We start from the raw sequence: 27,605 nt of genomic DNA, 5'->3' as shown, positions 1-27,605 counted from the left end.
CAGAAATTCAGCTTTTTATATAGTCAATAGCTACAATGATATACAATGAAACAACAAATTGTATAAAAAAGAATTAAGGTAGCTAGAGATACCTTTTAGCCATGCTTGTTAGAATTTAATCAATGAATCAATCATATCACTGTAAATATAGAAAGCCGATCGATAGAAATAAGAAACTAGAAGAAGCTAAGGGTCTAATAGTAATAATTTAAAATAATAGTAGAACTGAACTTGACACATACAAAACACTTTCCCCTTCTCATATTTTTCTCTTTCTCCCACTCATCACTACTATTTGTCTATCTATACCTCCATATATTCAAATCATACTACTTTCTCTTTTATCTTTTTATGATGCTTTTTTCAACCCTTTTTTGTGCTTACTTTATGGTCCAAAGGAGAATTACAAGGAGCCAGGATGTGTATAAAATAAGAACAAAAGTTAATTTCAACAACACTGATTCATCACTGCTACATAGTACATACATCACTATTTGTTTAGTGAATTCTAATATATATAGTTTAATATAATTATTTGAAAGAATGAATTTAATTTGATATCAGTGTAAATTGGTATATCAAAATTAAATTTATAATTATATTAGCTAGATATATAGACTAATTTGATATTATTGTTAAGTATTTAAGAAAAATAGAAAATTATTATATCTTAAAAATTAGTTAATAAAAAGAAAGAACCACGTTCTCTTTATATATATAACATTAAATATCATATAATACCCAATCTAAAACTTGAACACCTTATAATATTCAAGAACTAACAGTATCATCAAAATGTTTTTTTTTTTTACAATCATGTAATCATATGTTATTAAAACAAATTATGCATAAAATGCATTAGAATTTTGCTAATAAGTATCCTTAAAATGACTAAAATTTGAACATTTTATTTTATAATATTATTATGTGAAGATATTAGTTAAAATATTAAAATATTATATTAAATAATTTAATTAAATATATTAAATAATTTTATTATTTTTAAATATCATATTTACTTAGAGATATTTTTATATAAAAATTTAAGTATAGTTAATTTTAAGTAAAATTGATAATTAAAAACGTTAGACATTAAATGATAATTTAATTAAATTTATTAATAAATTACTTAACAGCTTTCAATTATTAGATCGAATAATTAACTGTACCTAAATTTTCGTCTTATTTAACATAATAACTATGCTATATGTACCATCAAAATTAACTATCAAAATAAATTACGAGTATAAAATATATATTAAAAATAAATTAAATTATAAATGTATTTATATACATACTAATATTAATTATTGATATTAGTCTACCAAAAACATTTTTGTTAATACAAGGTGTTAAGAGAGTGTGTGTATGTTAGCAGTAGGGTTCCCCTCCTCCTTGTGATTTTCTAATTTCTACTGCAAACAAATTAAAACCCTTCTCATCCACACCTTTTTTTTCCCCCTCTCTCTCTCTCTGTCTATATTTTTTGTTCATATTTGTGTGGCCGTAATTGGATTTTCTCTCATCTTAGCTTTATAAAACTAAACATAATATTTCACTCTCCTCCTCCTTCTCCTCCTAAGCTTCTTCCACTTCTCTTCTCTTCCCTTCTCATCTCTTCATTTCAATAAAAACCAAAACTACTACTTGTCTCTTTGCCTCACTGCCAAAACCACCACTGCCTTAAGCTTAGTGTGAAACCAAATCACTTTCATTCATTCAAGAGAGAGAGAAGAATACTATATATTCATCAAACTTTTCCCTTTCCTTTTTCCCTTTCTTTTCACCCGGATTTCAGATACCATTTTCCTCATTATCAACTATCAAGTATCAACTCTATTACTGCACTTCACTTCTTTTTCCTACTTTTTCTGTTTTCGGCAACCTTTCTCCTCTAGATCCCAGAAACCAAAAACAAAAAGATCTATGGCTCATACGTAGACATATATATATACATAGCTACCATTCTTAGAGGCTTATTTGAAATCAAGTAATTAATTATATGAGCATGATGAAGAGTTTGATATTCCAACAACAACAAAATCAGCAGCAGCAACAAGTGGTGGTAGTGGAAGAAAACATGTCTAATTTGACTTCAGCTTCAAACGAAGGTAATAACAGTGTTTCCTCAGGTACAAGAACTGAAATTGGAACCTTCATGACTCCACCACCAACATCATCTGACACTTCTACACAGCCACCATCAAAGAAAAAGAGAAACCTTCCCGGCAACCCAGGTTCCCTTCTTCTTCCTTAGCTTCTTTTCCTTTCTTTTTCTTGAGAGTTATTATGTAATTAAAGATGTTTTTCTTTTTCCTTCTAATTGGTTCAGACCCAGATGCTGAGGTAATAGCTTTATCTCCAAAATCTCTCTTAGCAACAAACAGATTCATGTGTGAGATCTGCAACAAAGGGTTCCAGAGAGACCAAAACCTACAACTCCACAGAAGAGGCCACAACCTACCATGGAAGCTGAAGCAGAGAACAAGCAAAGAGATAAGGAAGAAAGTGTACGTGTGTCCTGAACCCAGTTGCGTCCACCACGACCCGTCACGGGCCCTGGGGGACTTGACTGGGATCAAGAAACACTTCTGTAGGAAGCATGGTGAGAAGAAGTGGAAGTGTGAGAAGTGTTCAAAGAAGTATGCAGTTCAATCTGATTGGAAAGCGCATTCCAAGACCTGTGGCACTAGAGAGTACAGATGTGACTGTGGAACTCTCTTCTCAAGGTAACTAACTACTATTCTTGTATCATTCAAACTATATAAAATGTGAACATTGAAATCATCGATTAAAATTACTGAATCATCTGTCTTCTGTAAGATAAGATATGTGGTGTTAAGTGGTAAAGATTTGAAGTATATTTTAAGAGCGATGAAAATTTAGATGCAGTTGTTTTTGGTTATTTTGTTTTGATAATTAATTTGTCAATGATATAATTAGTGAGTTTGAAACTTGTGTATATGTTTTGATTTTGGTGGGCTGCTAGGTGAATATTAAAGTTAACTAAATTTTTATGGCAAAAAATGCAGAAGAGGATGACATAAATGCTTAAGAAAATTAAGTAATAATAATAAAAAAAAGAAATGATAAATTAGGAAAATAATGAATGACATGTGAAATTTACTACTACTACTATGAGTTCTAGTTAATTTTTATTCACCACTAGTGTCAGACCAACATCTATACTCTCATTTATGAAGGATGGGATTTTTGAAATCCGAGGTTGACTGAGATATGGTGTTTGAATTATTATTTGAAATCATTTATTATTTATTTATTTTGTTCATTTCTTTCGGTTTCTATGGTAAATTGGTCTCTGAACATATGCTAGAGATATTAGAAGTGAAAATTTATTCCAATAGAGAAAAGTTTTGAAGTCTTTAATATATACAATAGTTTGTTAGAATTACCAATACTTGTTAGCAGTTTTGTTAATGGGGTTGGAAAAAAATTAATATAATTTATGTTTCTAAATTCTAAAATGATTGGTGTTTTAAAATAGAAAGAGTGTAAACATTTTCTTCTTGGATATATAGGAGGACAGATGAGACATGATACACTATTGAATGGACCTTTTATTTCATTAATATAGAAGTCTCCCATAAAGTATAAACACCTCATGAGAGTGCAGATTCTTAGTTTGTTTTTTTTTTTTTTTTAAATTAAATGTACCACCTAACATGCACTATCCACTCTTTAAGTACTCCCAGATAATTTCCTTTGTTTAATTTTTTTGTTTTTGTTTTTAAATTGGAAAGACAGAGAGAGAGAGAGAGAGAGAGAGAAAGATAAATATAATGGTGTTTGAATAATTTCTGGAGTAGTGTAGTGTGTGAGTGTCATACACAACACAATAGTACTAACACTTTAAGTAACATCTTTCATTAGTTTTTGTTTTCTTGTGTGTGTTTGTTTGTGATTCTCTTTTCTGATATGATCTCTCTTTCTCTCTCTCTTTCTTCAATTACAGGAGGGACAGTTTCATAACCCACAGAGCCTTCTGTGATGCACTTGCACAAGAGACAGCAAGAACCACCACCACCACTTCAACAACAACAATACCCCAACTTCATCATCAATTCAATAATCCCCAAATTTTCCCATTGAAGAAAGAGCCATTACAGTTACACCACCAAAGTTTCAACCTTGTTAGGACAGAACTACCCCCATGGCTTGGAAGTAGCAGTAGTAGTAGTAATACTCCAACCCCATCACAAAATAATCATCAAGGTCAAGACTTTTTGAATCTCCATGAAAATAATGAGAACCCAAATCCAAATCCAAACCCTAACCCTAGGCTTGTAGGTGTTGGTGGTCCCACAATTGAAGGGTACCCTTCAGCTCACATGTCAGCAACAGCTTTGCTGCAAAAAGCAGCTCAGATGGGTGCAACCATGAGCAGCAGCATTGGGCCCCACCATCAAAGTCACGTGTCTGTTAATCCTTCTGCCACTCTTAATCACTTTCCTTTGAATTTGTCCTCACGTGATCACCACCACCATAACCATAACCATATCACCACAACCACCACCACCACTACCACCACAACTGCTGCTCCTTCTTCTTCTTCTTCTCTTCTTCATGATGTCATGATGATGAACTCTTTCTCTTCTGGATTTGAAGCGGCACAGTTTGATGATCCCTTTGGTGGAATTCTTGTTAGTAATAATAATATCACAAAGAAAGATGGTGATGATAATGGTAACGGTAATGGTAATGATGGCAATAATAATAATAACTTCTTGTTGCATGATACTCTTCCAAAGGCAACAACCACCACCGCCAATGACCGTGGTGGTGGCCGTGGCGGCGGTGCAAAAGAAGAGTTGACGAGGGATTTCTTGGGTCTAAGGCCACTTTCCCATAGTGACATTCTCAACATTGCTGCTATGGGAAACTGTATGAATGATCAGCAAAACCTACCTCAAAAGCATTGGTAATTAATTAATTAATTAATTAAGGTTAATTATTAGGTCAATCTTAATGTGTATATGGATTTACTTTTCTTTTTTCTTAATCATTAATATATAATTTTGTTTTATTCTGTTACTTTTTGTATTTAGCTTTTAGTTTTTGTTGATGATATTGTGTAAATCTTCCCAAAGGGAAGGACGTTCTACAATCTTAGTTCCTTAAGTACTTATTTTGGATACTCAATTATGTCCATGGATAGATAGATTAAGAATCATTATTGGATCATCATCAATAGATAGCAAAATAACATAAATTACACTATTTTCTTATCATTATTGAAAGTTAAGAGTTTTTTATAGGCCTAATGGAACCAACATAAAGAGATTTTAATATAGATCCACTATGTAATTTTATATTTTTATTCAATTAAATTATTCATTTGGGCTTTTTCATTTTATTTTAATTTTTTGTAGCAAGTGTGTGAGAGAGTTATTTTACAAATATATAATTAAATATCTGTATAATTTCAAATATTAAGCTTGTTTATGCTTCATTCAATTATTGAGAGTTAAAAATTACAATTTTGCATTGTCTATGAACATAAATTTATAATTCCACCGAACCTTCTATATATGTAGTTATGGGATTTAATTTTTTTTATTCAACTAAAAGATGCATGCCTATTTAAAAATTACACATAATTTTCTTATATATAACTCTTTGGTTAAGTATTGGAACAATATTAGGTACTGGGGAAAGTCCCTACATTTACTATATTTCAAAATAAGATAATTAGACAACAATGATTAGTTTAATTTAGGTGATAATGATTAATTGGGATATAAAAATAAATATAATTGTTGCTTTAATTTGAATCTTATATTCACAATCACAACAAAAACATGAATACAAAACAACAAAACTGTATGGCCACACATGTTTTTGTTAGCAAGAGGCAACAAAATATTATATAGATATAGGTATGGAGAGAAAATATGTCCGAATAAAGTTTGTTAATTATATATTATATGGTAGGGGAGCATATATTATTAAGCATTGGATTCTTCAGAAGAGGGAGCATTCGTTAATATGACAGATGTGCATGCATGTTAGCTTGTAAACTAATGTTTTTTTGTTTTGTGGTTTAATTATAGAAATTAAATGTGATAAGTTAGTTTTAGTTTAATTTATTTCTACTCAGATCATTATCTTAAATTATCATGTTAAGTCTACTAATATATTTTTAATAGCAGCATTTGAAAATTAAAATATTAAAAAAGAGACCTAAGTAAGTATGTCATCTTCTCCTCACTTATATTAAATTACAGTTTTTTCTTTAAAATACAAGATTATATCTATTATTTAATTAATCAATTTATTTTCAGAATTTAAAAAATAGAACAAGTGAATTGATATGGATGGAAGTATATACCTATCAATTCACTAGTAGTAATAAATTTAAATAAATAAATGTAGTAACAAGATTTTGACAAAAAAAATTAATAAATATTCAATTATAAATAAATTAAAAAATATATATGACCTACTTGTTTTTAGATTCAATAGTTTTATATTTTCTACCAAATAATATTTAGTAAAATCTAAGGAAAATATAATTTTTAATATTTTATTTCTACTAAAACACATAATTATAATTACATTATATGGGACTAATTATTATTATTATTATTATTATTATTATTATTATTATTATTATATATTCTTAAGGTATATATACATATCATTAGGGTAATAATTACATGTGTGTTTAAGTAGGAACTTTACAAGAAGAGAAATGCGAGACAGATATGCTTATCCCTAAACTCCTAGCTTAGACTATATATGCTTTTTCACATTATTAAGTCAATGTAAGTAATATATTGATAAATTGAGAATTGATATAGTAATAATAAACAAGCTAAGCATGCATTGAAAGTGGCGTTACCACCTCAACTTTCATTGGTTTTGTAAAGGCAAAACATCTCTGCAGCGAAAGATTCCTCTGAATCCCAATGCTCTTGTGTACTGAGCCTCCATCATACACACATGAAAAGGAAAGGATTAAAAAAAAGGGACAAATATACATAGTACGTACCAATAATCTATGATCCTACCCATATTATTATATTCTCCTACCTTTACATGAGAAGGGAAACTAATAAATTGTGTTTGATTTTTGTTTAAAAATGTCTTTGGTTAATTGATGAAGAAGCTAGGCTAAAGATATAGAAATGATATGGTATAATTGCATGTTTGTCATTTTCATGTAAGTAGTGAGTTATCTTTGTGTGAGATAGGGAAGGTGCAGACACAACTAAACAATGTAAAGGGAAAGGGTGGTGGGCTAGCTAAGCTGGTAGCTAGAGAATATAGATACAGCAAAAAGCACACTCTTTCTTAGCCATACATTCTTGCTAGATTTTGTAACTAGTGTCTTCAATTTTTTTTTTTTTTTGTATGATTAAAAATAAAAATGTAAAGTTTTCATTTTTAATTTTTTAATTAAGTATTAGTTTTATTATATATATTTATTAAAATGTTCAATTTGTCTAAAAGAAAAATATATTAGGTTAAGTTTTTTTATTATATTTAGATTGAATTTAATTTTGATGCACTGTCAGTGTAAAATTATTTTACACATACATTTAATCACATAACACAACATTAACAAAAATAATTATCTTTTAAATTAATCGTATAAATAGTCATCTTAGAAAACGATTGTGATTGTATGCAGGGACAAAGCTACGTACATAAAAAGGGGGCAATGGTCACCCTAATTTTAAATTTTTACATATAAATTATATGTAAATTTCAGTTTAACCCCATAAAATTTTATTTTAGTCTTATTTTATTGTGTAAATATTTTTGGTCTTCTTTAATATTTTATCTAGCTCCTCCCCTGATTGTACGGCTGTGAAAAATATTCTTTGACATGTAAATAAACATTTTTTATTGTTTATTCATATAATAGTATCTACATAGCAAATTCTCTCTTGAGTTATTATCTTGAATTTTTAACATACATAATATAATATATACATGTGTAATCAAAATATAAAAATGTTTGTTTGGAGGTGAAGATAATTGTAACATTATAAATTCATTGTATTTTTGTTCTTCTAAAAATAAAAATAATAAAGAATTACAATAATATACAATTTTTGTCTTGTCTTTATCTTTACACTTATATGATGTCATAATAACTACATACTAATAATAAACTTAGTTAAATATATATAAAATTCTTTATAATAATAATTAACAAAAACATTATGTACTATATTATACTGTTTATATTGGGTGTAGATGTGATTTGTTGGGAGTGCTTTTTGGCTGGAAAAAAAAATCTGAATTAAAAGTCACAAGGTAATAAGAATGCAAAAACAACAATAATAATTAATAAGTGGATATTGGTAGCTCTAAAAGCTGAAAGAGTTGCCAGAATGATTGAAGGGTATTTGTTTGTTGTATGTGTTTTTTCTGTTTATTGATGGGCATGTATATATATTGAGCCATAATCCTAGTTGACTTGTCGTTGTAAAAAGATTATAAAGATGCCTTTTTCTTTTCTTCCATCTCCTTTGGCCAAAATCAATGTCACCTTTTGTGTTTGACTATATAAGCCTCCATCACTTTCTTCTCCAACTCATCTATATATGTAGTGTAATTATGTATGTGTGTTTATCTTCACCTATATATGATTGGACCAGTTTCTACACCCTGTGTGGGCTTTTTTTTTCTTTTACTAAAGATAAGGAGATTCGAATTCGCGATATTTTAGATGAGTATGAAAAGACTATGTCATTTGAGTTATAATTAATTGGCGTGTGGGCTTATTCTTGTTTTAATTTCCATGTATTTCATATATTAATAAAATTATAATTTAAAAAGATTTTCAAAATGTTGCATTAGTATATAACAATTTATTAGAGATTATAGCCAAATAGTGGATAGGATTTTGAAAATTTATATAATAAAAAGACTACTTTATTAAGTTACTGAGACAATACTATATTTTATAGGAGAGAAAAAAAAAACAAAGTATTAGTTAGTGTCTTAGTGAGATAATATTGCATTATAGACACTATTTGATTTTATATTCATATGAGCATTATTACCCACCATATACTATACTACTCATTTTTGCTTTGATATGAGTGTTACATAATTATCAAAATCAAGTTGGCAATCAATATTCTATCAAGGAATTGTATTGTTAAAATATTTTTTATTAAAAACACACACATATTTATATATATATAAAATTACATGTATATTAAAATCAATCACTAAGTGTGTGTTTAGATTGTGGTTTGTCAAATTGGAGTTTGAATAAAAGTGATTTTATAGAATTGATTTTGGGTAGAAGTAACTCAACATGATTTATGTTTAGCAATTCTTTATCAAAATTGATTTTAATAAAATAAATATTGTTTGGATAATATTAGTTAAAATCACTTTTAGATAGATAATTACTTAAAAGGACATGACATTAAATTATAATGTTATTTTTTTATACATATTTAATTTTTTTTATACATTTTTTTATGTTTTTTATATAGTATATTTTTAATATTCTTAGTATTTTTTTTAGTAGGTTATAATTTTTAACTATTATTATTATTATCATTTATGGTTAATTTTTTTGTTTAATTTATTTTACCTAATGGGATCAATAAATTCTATTATAAAAAGATAATAATAAATATAATACATAAAAATTATAACTATAAAAATATATAATGTCAAATAAAAAATTAATAAAAAATATAAATAATAAATAATAAAAAAATTATAGAGAAATAATAAGAATTTTATAAATAATGCAATAACATGTATAAAAAATAAAGTTGGTAAAAGAAAAATAAATGTTGAAGGTAATGCTAAAAGCACGTTAGTGCAACGGAAAAATTAGAAATTATTACTTCTTGTAGACGTGATTTTATGAAAAAAATTAAAAAAAATTAGCCAAATAAAAAATTGAAGCTTTCAAAAAGTTCTAACGTACTTTTTCCTTCAAACGTAATTACCAAACACATCCTAAATCAATTTATACATATTTATTTACATTCTTTTAACTAAATAGTCAATCAATAGAATAATTAAATTTATAATAGATCAATAATAAAACTTGTTTGCATTTGTATAATAATTTTTTTATATGCTTAAAATCTCAACTTAATTTTGGTTCAAAATAGAGTAAAAAAAGGACAGGTGTGTGTGAGGGCATGAATAAAGAGAAAGAAATGGAGGGAAATGGTATTCTGATTTTGATTCACATGGGTTGCTGTTAACATTTTCAGTCATCTATCCTATTCGTATTCCTCGTGCTCTTGTCCGACACCAACCTCAATTTTTTTGGTGGTGATCTTCTCAATCTTTTTTAATAATTAAAAGAATAAAATATAATTATTTATTATTAATTTTATAAGTAAGATTTAAAAAATATAAAAAAAATATTAAAAAATAAAAAATTACACTTTCTTTCTTTGATTATTAAAAAAATTAAAAGGATCCATTTTTTCAAACGGCTCCACTCTCGCACTCAAAGTACTGCTACAGTGCTACAAACTACGCACTACTAAATTCTAATTGAGATACATGGATAGTCAAATGTTATAACTTATAACTCCTTAAAGAGAAAGTATAGCAACTCAATTTTAGTCAGCTAATATTAATTAATTTTAGTATTTAAGTTTATAATTTAAAATAAATAAAATAATTTTTAAAAAATTGACTAATATTAACTAAAAAAAGTTAATTACTTAACATCATAGTTGTTAGAATCGAATCAGTGATCGAACCAGTTAAATTATTGGTTCACTGATTTATTAGTTCAACCGATAAATTATTGGTTGAACCGATAAAACCGATCTCACGTAACTATAAAATATAAAATATAAAATAGTTAAAAACTTAAAATTAAAATTTGAAATACATATTTTCACCAACATTTTATGAAGAATCAAGTCTCCACTTCTAAAAATAACTAATATAAAAAACCATAAAATTTATCAGTAATACTACAATAGTATCTTAATTTGACACAATAAAAAAAATGATTAATTCACAAAGCCTATTATCTAACTATAATATCAGTAGATTTTAACACTAATATCAAAACAAATAACCTTAATCACAATACTAGCAATAAAATAGATAAAGTAAATTAATAAATTTTTAGTGAAATTTATATTTATATTAATAATGGTATATAATTAAAATATAATTAATTTGAAAAATATAAAAATAAAAAATTAAATTAAATTAGATATTTATGTATACTATATAATTAGTATTTGTCAAATATTGTACTTAGAAGCACAACTTCCTTAGACAGCCAAATGAGTAAACCGAATCGGATTAAAATTCGGTTCATTGATTTTTCAGTTAAACCAGCTGGTCTAGTTCGATTTTTATAACTATGCTTAACATGACTACTTAAACAAAAGAATAAAATATCTTAAAAGTTTTTAAAATATTTTAAAATTATCTTTAACATTTATTTTATTTTAAATTTTATTTCTGATGTTTCAAATATGTTTTAATTATATCTTTAGAATTTAATTATTGAGTTGCTAAGACAGCATCTCAAAAAGTATATTTTACACTACATAAAATAAACGTTATTAAAAATTTATGTTATAATCTTGACTATTAATATGCAAAAGAGAGTTAGGAGCTTAACCCACCCAAGACTCACCCAAGGATTCCGATAGATTTAGAGGCTTTATTGATGAATTAGAAATTGCAAATCAGTCTCTCATTGAAATACACTGGTGAAACTACCAACTATGGAGGGAGTTCTTCCTCTCCTATTCTAACAGATCTAACAGAAATTTTACAAAAACTAAAACTAACTAATCAACTAGTATTTATAGGCAGCAACTAGGACTAAGACTATTGCCCTTATGGCTGTTAGTGCAGCTCAAAGAGATCAAACAGATAGTAAATTAATAGCAAGCAAGAACTAAAACAACTAAAACTAGCAATTAGACTACTTACCTCTCCTCTTATAAACTAAACCAAACCTGTTTTTATTGTGAATAGATCATCTCAATTTTTTTTTTTCAATTGGAAGAATAAAGTGTAATTTATAATCGTTCAATGTTTTCTCTTGGTCCTACCTATAAAATGTATGATGAGAGATAACATTTTATCCTCTCAAGTGAAACAAAAAATTGATCCATTTCCGTTTCTCTTAGATTCTCTAGCAAATTTTGCTAAAGTTATCAACACCTTGTTTAATGTGTAGGAATCAATTACATTTAAAGTGCCTAAAATTCAAGCTATATAGCATAATGTTCCGAACACTGTTCTATTGTCCTTCTATGCACTTCTAGCATCAGTTTCCAACTCCACGTTCTAACTCAATTGCAAGCACAACCAACATTTCCCCCAAAGGTTGCAACTACCATTTTTTTTTGTTACATTTATAGCAATGAAGTTTAAAACTATAACTTCATACATACTACATAAACCCTTCACCACTAGACCATTCCATACTACTTTTAACATTGTGGAAGCCAGCATAATCAACATTAAATAACTAATCATTATGCAAAAATGAAATCGTGTTATTAAGTATTAAAATAAACTTTATATAAAAATACAAACATAAACTGGCACAGGAAAATTGAAAAAAATAAAATAAAATAAATTCACTGCAAAGTCGTCATTTTGCAAAATAAAATTTACAACATCTAAAACACACTACTCAGCTGAGTGTACAGCTTCATTTAAGACTCCATGATTCCATATCTAACAGAACATTTGAAGTGGTTATTATATTCACCATCTGTTTATATCACAATCCGCAAATGGCTCTCTTTGTTCCCATAAAACTCGGGGAAGATTCAACTAATCTACATAAAGAAATCCGGAAACAGATAAAGATACATTATTTTGGAGACTGTTGAGGAGCATCTTTTTGTTCTTGTTTTGATCCTGCCACAGCTGCGGTTGCTGCTGCTGTCATTGCAGCCGCAGCTGCGCCCATTTTTACACCACCTGCTGCCTTCATTGCGCCGGCTATTTTAGCGAATGCTGCAACCCCTCCAACAAGTATAGCTCTCAATGCAACTGTTGGTTTTATTGCCATATTCTACCTGCAAAAGAGCAAATCAGATTGACACCAACTTGCATACTGAGCAAGTTTATTACATATTAGCATAGGAATGCCATTTCCATACACAAAGAAAACCCCGGTTTCCGTCAATCAGCAACATCAATGTAAATGCATGCCAGCAATAAACTATGAACTTTCAAGGATTACTATTTAACCCTCTAAAAATGAAAGGCCTTTCTCATACAAAAAATGTGTACAATAGCAATCATGAAACCATTTTCAAGCGCAATACAAGTATTCACAAAACTTAGTAACTCGCTTAATAGAGTGCATGAAAGAAAGGGTGAAATAAGAAAATAGACACAGAATTAAGGAAGAGTACGGGTGCACATTTGTAACCAAGTGTGCTGAGTTGGCAATGGCACGGGAGTGAGGTTGTTAGAACTTAGAACTATACAGGGTGTGGGAGAGACGAAGAGTGCTGTTAGAAAGCTGAAATAGAATCAGATTTAGGAGAGAGACTCAACATCTAACAGGCTACCACTATTGTACACATTTTCTGTTTTTGCAGTGAATAATACATACCAGGAAGAGGATGAAACTGCCTCTTTTGCTCAAGTCCTAGAGGTTTACTCATTTAATATTTGTTGATTCTCCTATAATTGGCACCTGTTCTTACAGAACAAGTCCAACTAGAGAATTATGGAACATTACTTTTGATTGTATGTATTCTATCCAAAAATTTTAAATTATGATCAAATTTGGTTTATAGAATCATCTGACAAATGGTAGGTCTAAACAATATAAGACGTCATAAAAGACTTATCCCTTTCAGAAGTTGATGGTCTTTAAAACATTACTAGAATTGGGCCATTGACATCAGTTTAAAACCATATTTCATCTTCCTTCGAATGTTGGCCTTTTTAAAGATCTCTCAATAGCATTGAATGGTACACAGAGCCAATTTCACCTGGTATGACCAGGCATGCTTGAAATTAGAGAAAGAGAGTAAAAGGAGTGACTAACTTAATTATGGGAGTCATCTTGTCTATTTATACTGAGGAATAAAACACATTTTAAGACTAACATAAGCCCAAGGCCACTAACACTATATTATATTACTTATTCCCTAACACTTGCTATTTGCCATTCTAATCATGAATATCATGATCTTCAATCAAAAGCAGGGTCTAACTTGAGGGCACAGATGTTGATAAGCTTTGTTCTCTGTTCCTAAATTTTGTATCTTGCTGCAGTTAGAGCACTGAATAATTACTTTTCACTTTAATCCTATCAACACTAATTCTTGTTGGTCCTGTGTGTAGAGCTTTATATTTTCATTGTAACTTCGAGACATTTCTATTCACCAATAATCAATAATCATTACAAGAAAAGGGAATCAAGGTGCCATCAAGAACTCATCAGCTAGTGTGAATTTGATTTTGTCAAAGTTAGCCAGTACTAAAATGGTTTACTTAATGCACCCAGAATCAAAGCTATTCGGTGTTGAAGTTTAGATCAGATCACCAAAGTCAGTTTCAAATTACAACTATAGTTCTTAGCAACTATGACTCTTTTGCAAATAGATAACCAGTATTCCTCCATTTTGGCAACCGGGATGGCTTGCCACAAGCTAAAACAGATTCAACACAAGAAACATAAACTTTACCCCCATTCAATCGATCTATTGAGCTTTATCCTTGCTATATTGACTTGAGGAAAAAATCTCTACAACACCACCAGAGCAGATACATTTTTTCAGTTAACCTACTTCTGCACTAAGCATTGCAATCAATGCATCTCCCTAGATCACAATTTCAGATACGATTGTCTTGCAAGATTTGGACACAATTGTATCGCCCAAGATATGCATGAAGAGAAAGATAAAATGGGTAAGTCTGGCACAGAAGTCGCATAGCTGCCCGAATCAAAATTTATGTAAATTCTGTTGGGAAAGTAAGATAGCATTAGAACTTTTACATATCCCCTCATAAAACTATGTGAAAGGCATTTTCTAGTCATGAATATAAAATTTTGTAAATAAGGTTTCTTCTTCCTCTTCTACTTTGAAGCATAGGCATTTCTAAATGGCTATTTTACTTGTACCGGATACTAGTAGTTGTTGGGCACTTACTATTCAAAGTATTATAATGAAAAAAAAATGTTATATATACCCTCTCGTACCGTACTTTTTGGCAAAAATTTCATAATCCTACTCTTATATGTATAGGGTATGGGTACTGAATCCATATCTATGTAACAGTTTTTCTTCTCCCCTTTTTTTTCATTTCCTAATATCTGATTAGACATCAAGATAGTTGAAGCATGAAGCTTAAAAACCCCCTACTTTTGATCATACTTAATTCACGGAACTCTAATTAGGTATTTAGTTTTGAATTTACAGATGATAAACTATCATAAACAATCCTAACTAAAGAACCTCACCAAATTCATAATCCCCCCCCCCCCTCTTTTAATTCACATAATCAATCAAGAGTTAATTAATCCTCTAATTGTATTAATATTCTGAGCCTAAACAAGAGTTAATTATTACAAAGGATAGCTGAATTGAGAATGACGGCATTTGCAGCTGATACAGCAAGTTCAAGTACCAAAAAAAAAAAAAAAAATCAAACCTGAAAGTGAAATGGAGGTGGATCCACGTGAAAGATGAAACCTTTGAGGGAAATGTGAAGAGGAAAGAGGACAGTGCAACGACGAATCTAATGCTCGCCCCGCTGTGTTCCTTGCCTTGTCCCTCGGACCTAGATATAAGGTCTGTAATGTTCAAGGTTGCGGTGAGGGCGCAATGCGGCTGCTCCAAACGACAACGTCGTTTCATGTATTGAACAGTATATTTTTTAGAGATAAACAACAAATTTGTCCTTTCCTTGAGAGATTTATAACTACAATAAAAATAATTAAATATATATTTATAAAAGATTTGTAAATTAAATGTTGATGTATTTTTTTATAAATAAAATTAAAAAATAAAATTATTTAAAAATCAAATTTTATTTTACAAAATTTCTAATTAGGAGTACAGTTTATTTATCAAGTATAAATATCAATTTTAAAAATTGGATAGGACCGATCGGTCGAACCGGTTGAATCGGAAACCGATCATAAAAATGGTCCGATCCAGTTTGTAAAACCGCTCAATTTAAAACCGTTCGAGAACCGTTAAACCGGCCAGTAACTGGTCGGTCAGATCGGATCGGAAGCCGGCCGGTTTACATAAACGACGTCGTTTCCTTTGTTGAAAGGGAAAAGATTGCACGCGTGACGCGTTATCCACTTATCCCCCACTTCTCCAACTCCTTTCTGCAGCAAATGCCCTAGCAGCCAAAGAAACCAAACCCTAGCAGCCTCCACCAATCGTCGTCGCCGTCTGTCGGAGTGGGAGATTGCTGCCGCCGTCCGTCGCACTCAAGAACTACCGTCTTCGTGCTCTCGGGCCTCTCGCCGGATCCTCCGCGTCGTTTGCTCGCATCTCGCCTCTCTCCTCTGTGCTCGGCTGCTCGCGCCTCCCTCCGCCAGTGAGTGCTCGAGCTGTGCGCGTTGGTTGCTGCTCGTCGTCTGTGGTTGTCTCTGCTCGAATCTGCCTCCCAGTGTCACTCGAGTCTCGTCTCAGTCACTGGCATCTCGTGGTTCGCCTGTCTCGTCGCCGGCGGCAGAAGCAACTCGTGGGGTTGTCTCTTGCTTCGTCGCCTTCCGTGGGGTGGTCGCTGACTCGCCGTCGACCGTTGGTGAGTCCCTGCACCATCGCTTCCCTGTTCTCTCTTCTCCAGATTTCCCTTCTCCCTGTATTTTTGCATGTTGCCGAAAAAATTGCTAATCAATAAATTTGCCTTGTTGCTGATCTAAATGTTGCTGTAAATCGGGACTTTACTAAGATTTGTTAAATTTGTTGCTGTAACTTGAATTTGTTGCTGAATTTGTTGCTTCCTAGTCACAGAATCATAACAGAATGCTCAGTGAGTGCTTGGTTGATTGGCTTTGCTCACTGATTGTATTTGATGATAGATTTTAAATTGATAACTTTTAAATTTTAAATTTGCACTGCCCATGTTACTGATTCACTGTTCCTTCAGTGCTTTTTGTTGTTGTTAATCATTGTGATGAGCTTTGTTAAAATTGGGTTGAAAAATGTTAATCTTTCTTCATTTTTCATTGTTCTTAACTTCTGTTCTTATTAAAAAAATTGCAATTGGTGATCTTTTGATTTATTATATGCTTCATGTTTTTAATTTCACTCTGCTTCTAGGCTTTGAAATCAGTTTTAAGATAACAACATCTTCTGGAACTGCTTTCTGTTGTTTCACTGCCTGATGGGAAAGTAAGATATGATCTAGAATTACGATAGTACACAGTGATGTTTTTTTCATTTGGCTGGACTCAGTGAGACAACTGGGAAATATTCTTGTTTGGTCTGATTAACTAACTTCAATATTTAACCTTGTTAATCATATCTTGTACAATTCAGACAAAAGCAGGGCCTATTTTGGTTGCCATAAATTCCTTCAACAAAGTTCCTCTGTATGATAATGATTATATTAATGATTATATTAAAGCCTACAAGCATAAAAGAATTAAAAGAGCCTGTTTTGTTTTACTTTTTGACTCAATTACGTTAAGGTAATATTGTCTATCTTTAACTTGTGCACTGCAATTATTTTGCATATTTTGATGATTAATTACATTTAGTTGGTGATAGTTTGTGTAGGGTTTTAAATTTGAAAGATATTTTATGATGTTTATTTATAATTTACTTATTATTTTATCATGGAACGGTTTTTTCGGTTAAACCACGGTTAGACCGGTTAGACCAATAAACCAATGACTAAAGCGGTTTGATGACCGGTCCGGTTTTCAGAACCTTGATAAATATAAATACAGTTCACCATTTATTAAAGAGATGAATTTTTTTGTTAGTTATCCATTGAAAAAAAAAAGGTCGAAAAGGAAACCCAGCCTTCGCCGTATCCTCTGCCCCTGATTTCTCTTCTCACTCTGCTGCTGTGATTCCCTCCCTTCCTCTGGCTGCAGCGTTTCTTCGTTCCGTCGGCATCGTCCTCTCACTGGTATATTTGTTGTTCTTGCTGTTATCTTAAGAATGGTGTATGAATGGAATTAAGAATCAGGGGGAATATTTGGATGAGTGTGTAATAAGGGAGAAGAAGAATTATTATAATTTAGAAGAGGAATTAGAGAAGAACATAGTCAATGAGAAGGAAATTTCATTTCATCACTGTTGCATACAATTATTACACTAGTTTTACTCTTATTTATACTATTTTCACTTAGACCTAGTCCTATTCTTGTAATTGGTGAGCTGGAAGGGCTTTTGCATAGTTCATAGTTCAAACATATACTGTGATTATTCATTCATGTGTCAATTTTGCTTTTGTGTATTTTTCAAGTAATATTAGGGGCTTTTGCATCCTCTAAACTTCTAATGGTATTTGGTGGTTAATGTAGAAACAATAGTGGTATTGTTGGTGCTCGAACCCTAATCTGTGTTTGCAAAGGGCAGAATTGAATTGAATCGATGGATCAGTTTTCTTCAGGAGGAAACTGGACAATGATCCCAACCCACAACACTAACACCCCAACCCATTCTCAATCTCAAGATCCCCTCTATCTCCACCAGCAGCAACAGCAGCAGCAACAACAACAGTTTCTCCATCAAACGTTTCAGCAACCTCAACAGCCTCAATTCCAACAACAGCAGCAGCTTTATCAGCAACAACAACAACAACAACAACAACAACAACAACAACAACAGCAACTTCTTCTGCAGCAGCAGCAGCAGCAGCAGCAACAACAACAGCAGCAGCAGCAGCTGCAACAGCAACAGCAACAGCAACAGCAGCAGCAGCAGCAGCAGCAGAACCTTCACCAATCACTGGCCTCACACTACCACCTCTTACATGTAACCTTAACCCAGTTTCCCCTTAACTTCATTGTTATTGTTGCTTTGTTATGATTTATATTTAATTTTTTAGTTTTATTTTTGGGTATAGCTGGTTGAGAATTTGGCTGAGGTTATCGAGCATGGGACTCCAGATCAACAGTCAGATGCATTGGTATGATATGTTTTAAATTTCATTCATTTTTTTTGCCTTGTTTTCATTGTTTTGTTCAATATCAATCACCTTTTTTTTTCTTTTTTCGTTTTGGCAATTGAACTTCCCAATTGAGGGTTGTTTGAAAGTTTGAATAGTCATTTGTGTCATATTTGGTTGGTTTTGTTGTTATAGATCACTGAATTGAGCACCCATTTTGAGAAGTGCCAGCAACTGTTGAACTCAATCTCCGACTCCATTAGCACCAAGGCGATGGTATTTAGCGATTCTGCAATTTCTGTTTCTGTTGTAAAATATGTTTCTTATTTTATGCTTTGCTTTTACATATATTGGTTGCTACATAGAGGATAGGCATATTTAATTAAACACTTGAACTTCTAAATATTTAGCTTCAAAAGTGTGCTGAAACTGAATAATTTTATTATGGTTTTGGTACTAGGTGCACTCATGTGTGCACTTGTGTATTTATGTGTGTCTTGAGCTGGGTTTGAGGTTTTAGCATTTATACTTATGTGTCCAACCTATGCATGATAATTAAAAAAACACATGCATCGACCAACACAGAAAAGAAGAATGATACATATTCTATTCTGCATCTTGATATGATTGTTCTTTAAACAGTAGAAAAGTTGAATCTTTAACTTGCTGTTTTATACCGGTACTATTCTAGGTCTAATATGAGTTTGTACTTTCTGGATGATGCTAAATGCAGACAGTTGAGGGACAGAACAAGAAGCTAGAAGAAAGTGAGCAATTGCTAAATCAACGAAGGTTAGTGCTATGTTTATCTGATATCTATGTTTGATTGAGTTGCTTGATGCTAAACACGTATTCATTTTTCTCCTTGTTACAGAGACTTGATTGCTAATTACCGAAATTCTGTCGAGGAGCTTGTTAAGTCTGAGCCATAGGAGCCTGTCAATTTTCAGGTTGGCTAAAAACCACAAATATTGTATTGTTTGTCGAGAGATTGTAGCTTCGTTGTTTTACTAGATGTGTATCTCCAGTTTCTAACTTCAAATTAACAAAATTGCTAAGATTTACACTTGATACGTTGTTCAAGAGCATGTCTCAGAATTAGATTTATGTTCTACAATCTCAATGTAGTCAAGGATTAATAGGTGTAGCTTAAAGTTATTTCTTGATGGAAAGATAGCCGATAGCACATGTATATCTGATTATCATCAAAGTACAGAACACAAGAAGTGCATAGCTGAACAGCATTCTCATTGATGTTGAGTGTCACTGTCTTGTTGTCGATAGAAAATAGAAAAAGTAATTATAGAATTCACACTACAAATATAAAATTGGATTGAGAGAAACTTATCTGTCTATCTCGAATTCTCGATCTGCTTTTCAATCCACTGAAAAATATTTCTGTGAAAATATAGGATAAAACTCGCTATTACTAATTTTATGACTAGTTTTTACTATTTACGATGAGAACGAACAAATGTCATTCACGTGAGGGTTGGTTTGTTGCAATACATCTCATAGTTTGACTATTCAAATTGAAGGATGTTATTATTTTCACAAAAGATGAAAAAAAAATTAAAAAAAAAAAAACCTAAAGCCATACTCAATTATGATTTATGATTAAAGTTATGCTATGTATATACTAAAATTAGGCACTAAAGTTAGTCATCAGTATAAAATATATGTTGAAATACGAATACACATTAAAAATAAATTAAATTATACATGTATTTATCAGTATAAAATATATGTTGAAATACGAATATACATTAAAAATAAATTAAATTATACATGTATTTATATAAAACTAATGACTGTTTTTGGTATACAAATAATATTTTTGTTTATGATTATTATCATTCAGCTCAAAGAACTCATTCATTGCCAATGTGCATTACCATTTACCACATCAATATCGATACCATAAGTTTGTAACCATATAATAAAACTTATTGTGCATTCTTTAATTATCACTGAATAACTTGTTTTGTATTTTAAAATTACTATTAAAATAATTGGATACTATTAAATATAATAAATATGTTATTATAAATGTCATATATATAAAATCATGAACGTTGAGTTAAATAAAATAATTTTGAGTTATTATTTTGCTAGTATAACCTATAATAAAAATACAATGGCAAGCTTCGAATCATGCATAATTTGCATGCATGCAAAAATATATGATGTAGGTGTTAATGGAGTGAAATATCAGCCACATTAACATAATGCACATAATTAAACTGCTATTGACTCTTATCTTTTATAATGAACCATCTCCAAATGAATCGCTCTTCGTAGTTAAGAAAAATATATAATATATAATCAATAATTATATCCTGAGGTAAAATGAGATTTTGACTTGACTTTTTAACTGCATTATTCCTTGGAATATGGATATTACACCACCTGTGGATACTGAAAAATGTATCCATAATTTCATATCATGCCTTGTCATGTCATACCATACCATATCCCATGCTTCATGCCCATTCCTTTTCTCCCTCAACATTACGCTTACGCATGCAAACTAAATATATCAATAATGCCTTCAAAAAGCAAAATGAGATGAAATCAATACCAAAAACACTATGGTAACATTATGGGAGAGAAATCGGTATACAAGAACGTACAAATTTGAACACTTTATCTTATGTATATTTAAAATAAAAAGGTATTATTATTATTTTTCAAAAATTCAATTAAAAATCTAATTATTTTTCGTTAATATTAACTAACTTTTTTTTCATAATAAATTTTAAATCCTAAATTTTTAATTTTTAACCATAAATTTTAAAATTTAAACTCTAAACTTTAATTTAAAAAAAAAAAAAGACTAATTTTAACTACTTAAAGTTGATTCCTTTCTATTGGCAAATGAGTAATTTTCCCTTATCACACCATGCATGCATTATTTCCTTTTCCGTCGATAGCTAATTGTTACGTCGCACAAAAGATTCCTACGTGAAATTTGACTATAACCATATTAAAAATAGTTTATAAATAAATTATTTTGTATTTAAATTTTTAGTTCTAAAAATATTTATTTTATAGAAATGTGATAAAAAAAATAGTAGTATTATGAGAGAAGTCATTTTTTTAACTTTTCTATAAACTCCTAAATAGTTTTTTAGAAAGTTGCAACTTGATTTTAAAAATTGCACCCGACATTAATACTACTACTTTTCATAAGTCAAAAACTCAAAAAAGTTACTTTTAAAGCTTCCCAAACGAGACCTTAATTCATCGTTAGAACGGATGAAAAATATTATTTGTACACTAAAATCCATTATTAAAATTAACTACTAATATATTTAGGAAAAGTATAGGTAAACAATGAAAATATTAAACAATATGAACAATGGATATATGGAATGTTCATTTCATTAGGTGTGTGAATGGTTATTCTAATATTAAAATTTAGGTGGGTAATTTGAAGGTGTAGTGTGTTTTTATTTTATTGGTGGTTGTTCATGTTGTTCAACAAAGTCATTGGTTACCTAGCATAACCCATATATTTATGTATCAATTCCATTAGAAAGACAATAAAAAATCTAAACAATGTGAACAATGAGCTGCAGATTTAGTCTAATATATGTAAATAAAAAACACTCCACAAATTACCTAAATAAAAAAATCCACTTAATTAGTTATTCAAAAAAAATAATCATTCCAAACCCTAATTTACCAAACATTTCATTCCAACACCCTCTTATTTCTTAACCGACTGCCACCCATACTTTCATCAATAATCATCCCAATTCACCGTCCCTGCTTGGCTTGTCCTACGCCACCGCCAATATTGCTCACCCCTAGTAAAAGTAACCATTCACTTAAGGATAAATATAATCATCCGCGTAATTAATGAATTGAACATTCAACATATTTTAATTATATATAACTAAACCCAATCCAATCAAAATAATCATTCACATAAAAATTAAAATAATCATCTGCATACATACTAAAGTGACCATCCTAAACTAGCCATTGAAGTAGAAGAAGAAGGAGATGAATGAACAGAAGAAGCAACCATGATCAAACTCCCTTAATCGTGTACGTTCATGTATGTTGATCGGATCTATCGTGGATGGTGATGCTGGGACGATGAACGCAGTGGGCTGCGGGGAGGCTGCACGGCCAGCTGCGAGTGGGCAGTGTGAAGGAAGCTCTCTAGGGCTGGTGTGGCGCGATCAGACGTTGGCGAAGAGGCTGGGCGGCAGCCGGTGCGGCGCAATTGGACATCTACAGAGAAGCTGGACGACGTTGATAGAAGGCTAGGCAGCGGCAGCTAGAATTTGGGCAGTGTCGGACCAGAGAGCGAGGAGTGAAGTTGCGACTGGTTACTCTGGAAAAGTGAGGTTAGCGTGATATTAGGCATAACTGTATCGTTTGTAATTTGGTTTAATTTAAAATTTTTATTTTTTAAATTTTAAAATATAAATTATTAATAATTAATTAATCATCTTATTTATGATTTTAATTTTTTATTATATTATTTATATTATTTATTATTCTCATTGTCTTCTTATAATTTTTTTATGTATAAATATATATATGTAATTTAATTTATTTTTAATATATTTATATTTTAATATATATTTTATACTGATAATTAATTTTAGTGTACCCATGACATAATCGATACAGATAACATTGAGATACAAAGATGTATGATAATTCTTTAAAAAAAACTTTAAATCGACAATATCATAAGATTCTTAATTCATTCTTATACTATATATCTTGTTTTTTATATATTCTCTTTTTGGTTAATAACTTAATATACCATAACGCAAATGTCAAATAATAACACTTGGTAATTAAGCACTATATGCACTACCATGTTGAAGTGTAACAAAACCTATAAGAAGCTTAATTAACATATATTATATATAGGAAAGTATAAGTAAAAAATAAGAATACTAAATCACGTGAATAATGAATATGTCGAATGTTTAATTTAATAGATATATAGATAATTATGTTCATTATTTTTAATTGAATAATTATTTTTTTAATTCAATTTATTCATACACAATTAATAATAACTAAATATTTAATTTACTAAGTGTGCATATAATTATTTTAATATTAATATTTATAAAATAATTTGGAGAGAAGTATTTATTTATTTTATTAGATTAATTTTAAAATTTATTATTCACATTATTTATAAAAGTTACCGTGTACTTAGCAAAATTGATTATATATACTATGGTGATTGGATAACCCAAAAATATCGATTGACACAATTGAATCCGTTATGATCTCTCTCTTTCTCTGATACACACATGCATGCATGCATGCATATATACATGTCATGCCACTCCTAACATTTCTCTGGATCAACCATGAGTTTCAGCATTCTTCGAAATTAAGGGAAGAGAAACTCTGATATTGGAGAAAAAGTCCGAAGCCTTCTAACATCCCTACGCTTCCATTCCCATCCCCTAACCTTCTTTCATCCCCTCCCCGCCGGAGACGCAGTTGATATCTCAAACTCCCCTCCTTCTTTTTCTGTCTCTCCTCCTTTTCTCTCTCACAAAAAGCCATGAGCTCCTCAAACTCCACCATTACAACACGCACTGGCAACAGCACCACCCAGGCCTGTGCTGCCTGCAAATACCAACGCCGCAAATGCGCTCCCGATTGCATTCTCGCCCCCTATTTCCCCCATGACCGCCAACGCCAGTTCCTCAACGCTCACAAGCTTTTCGGCGTAAGCAACATCACCAAGATCATCAAGGTCCTTAATCCTCACGAAAAGGACGAAGCTATGAAAACCATCATCTTTCAATCCGATATGCGAGCCAAGGACCCCGTTGGCGGTTGCTATCGCATGGTACAAGATCTTCAGGCTCAGATCGAGTTTCACCTGGCCGAGTTGGAGCTCGTCCTTCAACAATTGGCTATACTTAGAGCCCAGGCCCAACATCAACAGGCCCAACATCTTTATAACCAAACCGCCACCAGTAATATTAATGTCAGCGTCAACGGAGATGACAGTATCAATTCAGATCCGTTGACGCTGTACAGTTCTGGTGGCGGTGGCGGCCTTGTTGTTGGTGGTAATGGGGTTAACCATTACCATTACCTTCAACAAATGCCGCATCACGAGCAGTGTATGATGGTGCAAGAGGTGAATGATAGCAGTAGCAACAACGGTACCCCTTTGCAAGAACATGCTAACATGTGGTCCATGCAAAATTCGCTATCGTCGTTGTCGTTGCAGGGGCAGAATAGTAACTGTAGTGTTGGTGATGAGTATGATCATAAGCCAATGCTTGATATGCCTTCCGATGACAGAAATGAACTTGGATTTGAGCCTCAAGATTTAGTTCAGCGCAGGTTTGTTTTATATATATATGGTTCATTATTATCATTATCTTTTCTTTTGATCTGGATGTTCTTTCATTTGAAGAAAAAATGTTATATCATCATAATTTTGTCTCGATTTGATTACAAAAATTATGTGATGAGTAAATATGATACGACCTTAGCAGATCTAGTTGATTAATTAGGTTACACAAATAAAGATCCAAGCTAAAAAGGTGAATTGTTTATATGTAATATAATAATTGCAATGGTTTGGATTCACAAAATTTATTAGTTCAATGTATAGAATTCATGATATCATTGATTCAGTTAATTATTTTGCATCAAAGAAGCTATACATTTCACTCAAAAAAAAAAAAAGGGGATATAATCTTATTGTATGTTATGCTGCGTTGAGGTGTGGGGTTTTTGTGTTTGTATGTTCTTTTGTTTGTGCCGGTGTTATATTGGAATTGGGTGAATTTGAACCAAGTTTTGAGAAATGAAATTGAAAAAAGAAAAAATTCTTTAAGAAAATTGAAAATAGGTACAGAAACAATAACGGGAGTTATTCAAATTGGTGATGATGATGATCTCCTCAAAAACAAACTAGATTTGGTGGTTGTGATTTTTTTGTTGCTTACGAGGATGATAATGTTGCCGTTAGAGTGGTTTGTTTACAGGGATGAGCTAGAAATTTTTTTTAGGAGGGTCAATATGAAAAATATAAATTAAAGATAAAAAATTAAAATTAAAGAAAGATTAAATTAAAAAAAAATAAAGATTTACTGTGTATAAATTATTAATTTAGGGGATCATTGTCTCCTTCCCGTCATTGGTTAGTTATCTCTTTGATAGACAATCTTATCGAAAAGGCTAATGTGTTTAACGGCAATAATGGAATAATTGAGATGTTTTACTCTATCTAAACTTTTGAATAGTGTTAATAGGAGAAATATTAGAAAATAAATATTTTTTAATAATGTTGTTCAATATTTTAGGTTAATATTTTATTTTAATATTATTAAAATTTAATATTTAGTATTTATAATTTATTATTTAAAATTGACTAATTATTAATACAATGTATAATTCTATATTTATTATATTTAAAATTATTTATTTATTTTAATAATAATTTATGAATATAAAATAAATAATAGATTATTCTAGACTAATTTTTTATTAACTCTCAAATATTTTAAAATTTTCCATGCATGCACAATGTTGAAATTTAAAAGTGACTGAAATTATACTAGAGAAAGAATTGCATGCATCCAATGCATGTGATTAGGAATAATTGTTTACTGGATATATGTAAATGGCAATATTAATTCCAACAATAAATTAAAGAAATAATCAAATATCTACTATGATTGAATGTACTACTATTATTTTCCATGTTCAATCTTTTTCTAGTTGATACATATAAAACATCATCTAATCATGTTAATTATTTTGCAGTGATGAAGCAGTTTTGTTTAAGATAGATGATGCTGTAATAAAAGCAGAAACTGATTGCTTCCAACAAGTTCAAGACCATGATCTGAAAGGTGCAGCAACTTTGTTTACACTCACAAATTGTACTAGCTGAGATATATTATAATTAGAGAGCAATATAGATTATTATTATTGTAGAAGATACATTATTTTTTCTCTTTTATCTTCACATCATTTGTTGTCATTAGAAGAATGTTTATTTTAGCACATTTTATTTTTGAGCTTATTAAAAGTTTTGGAACTATAAATGCGGCTGTAGCAATACTATTTCTATCACAGAAGACTATCTCATTTTTTTTTCCTCTTTTAATTTTATTCCCTCTTCTAATAAAGGATACTACTTTCTTTTCATTGAGGTTCTATTATTATTGCAAATACACAATTAGTACTTTGATTAGAACATAGACTACATGAAGGACCTTTTGTATATGGGAAAGTGGCAAGTGGCAACTAACATATGTTAATGTCTTAGAATGTGAGGTTTATCTTTGAAGTAGTGCATATGTAGAAGAAGGAAAAAGTAAAACGAAGAAGAGAAGACAATAGAAAAAGATAGAGAGTAAGGCCCAGTTTTACTAAACTTTTTAAATAAGTTCTTTTGAAAAAAAAGGAGCTTAAAATATAAGAATTTGTATTAATAATAATTTTTAAATAAGTTATTTTGTGTTTGGAAAGTTATTATAGAAGTCCTTATTTTAAAGTTATGCATTAAATAGGAGTGATAAAATAGC

At 30.5% G+C, this 27,605-nt stretch overlaps 4 protein-coding genes across 5 annotated transcripts; 3 read left to right on the top strand and 1 right to left on the bottom strand.

Moving 5' to 3' along the window:
• The first annotated feature begins 1,397 nt into the window (after positions 1 to 1,397).
• Positions 1,398 to 5,160, top strand: LOC112776443 (protein indeterminate-domain 7). Its single transcript, XM_025820609.3, has 3 exons — positions 1,398 to 2,237; positions 2,333 to 2,729; positions 3,974 to 5,160. The coding sequence occupies exons 1-3, from the start codon at positions 2,003 to 2,005 to the stop codon at positions 4,941 to 4,943; spliced, it is 1,602 nt and encodes a 533-aa protein (XP_025676394.1). The 5' UTR covers positions 1,398 to 2,002; the 3' UTR covers positions 4,944 to 5,160.
• A 7,396-nt stretch (positions 5,161 to 12,556) lies between these two features.
• On the bottom strand, positions 12,557 to 15,810 carry LOC112777578 (uncharacterized). Its single transcript, XM_025821974.2, has 2 exons — positions 15,625 to 15,810; positions 12,557 to 13,028 (listed from the first exon to the last, which is right to left on the bottom strand). The coding sequence occupies exon 2, from the start codon at positions 13,019 to 13,021 to the stop codon at positions 12,821 to 12,823; it is 201 nt and encodes a 66-aa protein (XP_025677759.1). The 5' UTR covers positions 13,022 to 13,028; positions 15,625 to 15,810; the 3' UTR covers positions 12,557 to 12,820.
• A 442-nt stretch (positions 15,811 to 16,252) lies between these two features.
• Positions 16,253 to 20,310, top strand: LOC112776223 (uncharacterized). Of its 2 annotated transcripts, XM_025820289.3 has the most exons (7): positions 16,253 to 16,737; positions 17,924 to 18,072; positions 18,470 to 18,923; positions 19,015 to 19,077; positions 19,252 to 19,332; positions 19,790 to 19,848; positions 19,931 to 20,310. In XM_025820289.3, the coding sequence occupies exons 3-7, from the start codon at positions 18,540 to 18,542 to the stop codon at positions 19,986 to 19,988; spliced, it is 645 nt and encodes a 214-aa protein (XP_025676074.1). In that variant the 5' UTR covers positions 16,253 to 16,737; positions 17,924 to 18,072; positions 18,470 to 18,539; the 3' UTR covers positions 19,989 to 20,310. The 2 variants fall into 2 exon arrangements, with proteins under 2 accessions (XP_025676074.1, XP_025676075.1); XM_025820290.3 differs by lacking the exon at positions 17,924 to 18,072.
• Positions 20,311 to 24,450: 4,140 nt separating this feature from the next.
• Positions 24,451 to 27,206, top strand: LOC112777349 (uncharacterized). The gene is made up of 2 exons (XM_025821701.3): positions 24,451 to 25,407; positions 26,839 to 27,206. Exons 1-2 carry the CDS (start codon positions 24,611 to 24,613, stop codon positions 26,966 to 26,968), a joined length of 927 nt encoding a protein of 308 aa, XP_025677486.1. The 5' UTR covers positions 24,451 to 24,610; the 3' UTR covers positions 26,969 to 27,206.
• The last annotated feature ends 399 nt before the right edge of the window (positions 27,207 to 27,605 follow it).

The sequence above is a fragment of the Arachis hypogaea genome, chromosome 19 (assembly GCF_003086295.3).
Source record: "Arachis hypogaea cultivar Tifrunner chromosome 19, arahy.Tifrunner.gnm2.J5K5, whole genome shotgun sequence".
Lineage (NCBI taxonomy): Eukaryota > Viridiplantae > Streptophyta > Magnoliopsida > Fabales > Fabaceae > Arachis > Arachis hypogaea.
Note: the sequence above shows the minus strand (reverse complement) of the source record. Positions and strands in the feature narration are given on the sequence as shown.

Excerpts from the sequence above, each read along its gene's own strand:
- LOC112776443 (XM_025820609.3), top strand. The coding sequence starts at position 2,003 with ATGAGCATGATGAAGAGTTTGATATTCCAACAACAACAAAATCAGCAG. Across the intron at positions 2,238-2,332 it reads AAACCTTCCCGGCAACCCAG|ACCCAGATGCTGAGGTAATA; the intron begins GTTCCCTTCTTC and ends TAATTGGTTCAG. Across the intron at positions 2,730-3,973 it reads TGTGGAACTCTCTTCTCAAG|GAGGGACAGTTTCATAACCC; the intron begins GTAACTAACTAC and ends CTTCAATTACAG.
- LOC112777578 (XM_025821974.2), bottom strand. The coding sequence starts at position 13,021 with ATGGCAATAAAACCAACAGTTGCATTGAGAGCTATACTTGTTGGAGGG.
- LOC112776223 (XM_025820290.3), top strand. The coding sequence starts at position 18,540 with ATGGATCAGTTTTCTTCAGGAGGAAACTGGACAATGATCCCAACCCAC. Across the intron at positions 19,333-19,789 it reads CCATTAGCACCAAGGCGATG|ACAGTTGAGGGACAGAACAA; the intron begins GTATTTAGCGAT and ends TGCTAAATGCAG. Across the intron at positions 19,849-19,930 it reads CAATTGCTAAATCAACGAAG|AGACTTGATTGCTAATTACC; the intron begins GTTAGTGCTATG and ends TCCTTGTTACAG.
- LOC112777349 (XM_025821701.3), top strand. The coding sequence starts at position 24,611 with ATGAGCTCCTCAAACTCCACCATTACAACACGCACTGGCAACAGCACC. Across the intron at positions 25,408-26,838 it reads CAAGATTTAGTTCAGCGCAG|TGATGAAGCAGTTTTGTTTA; the intron begins GTTTGTTTTATA and ends ATTATTTTGCAG.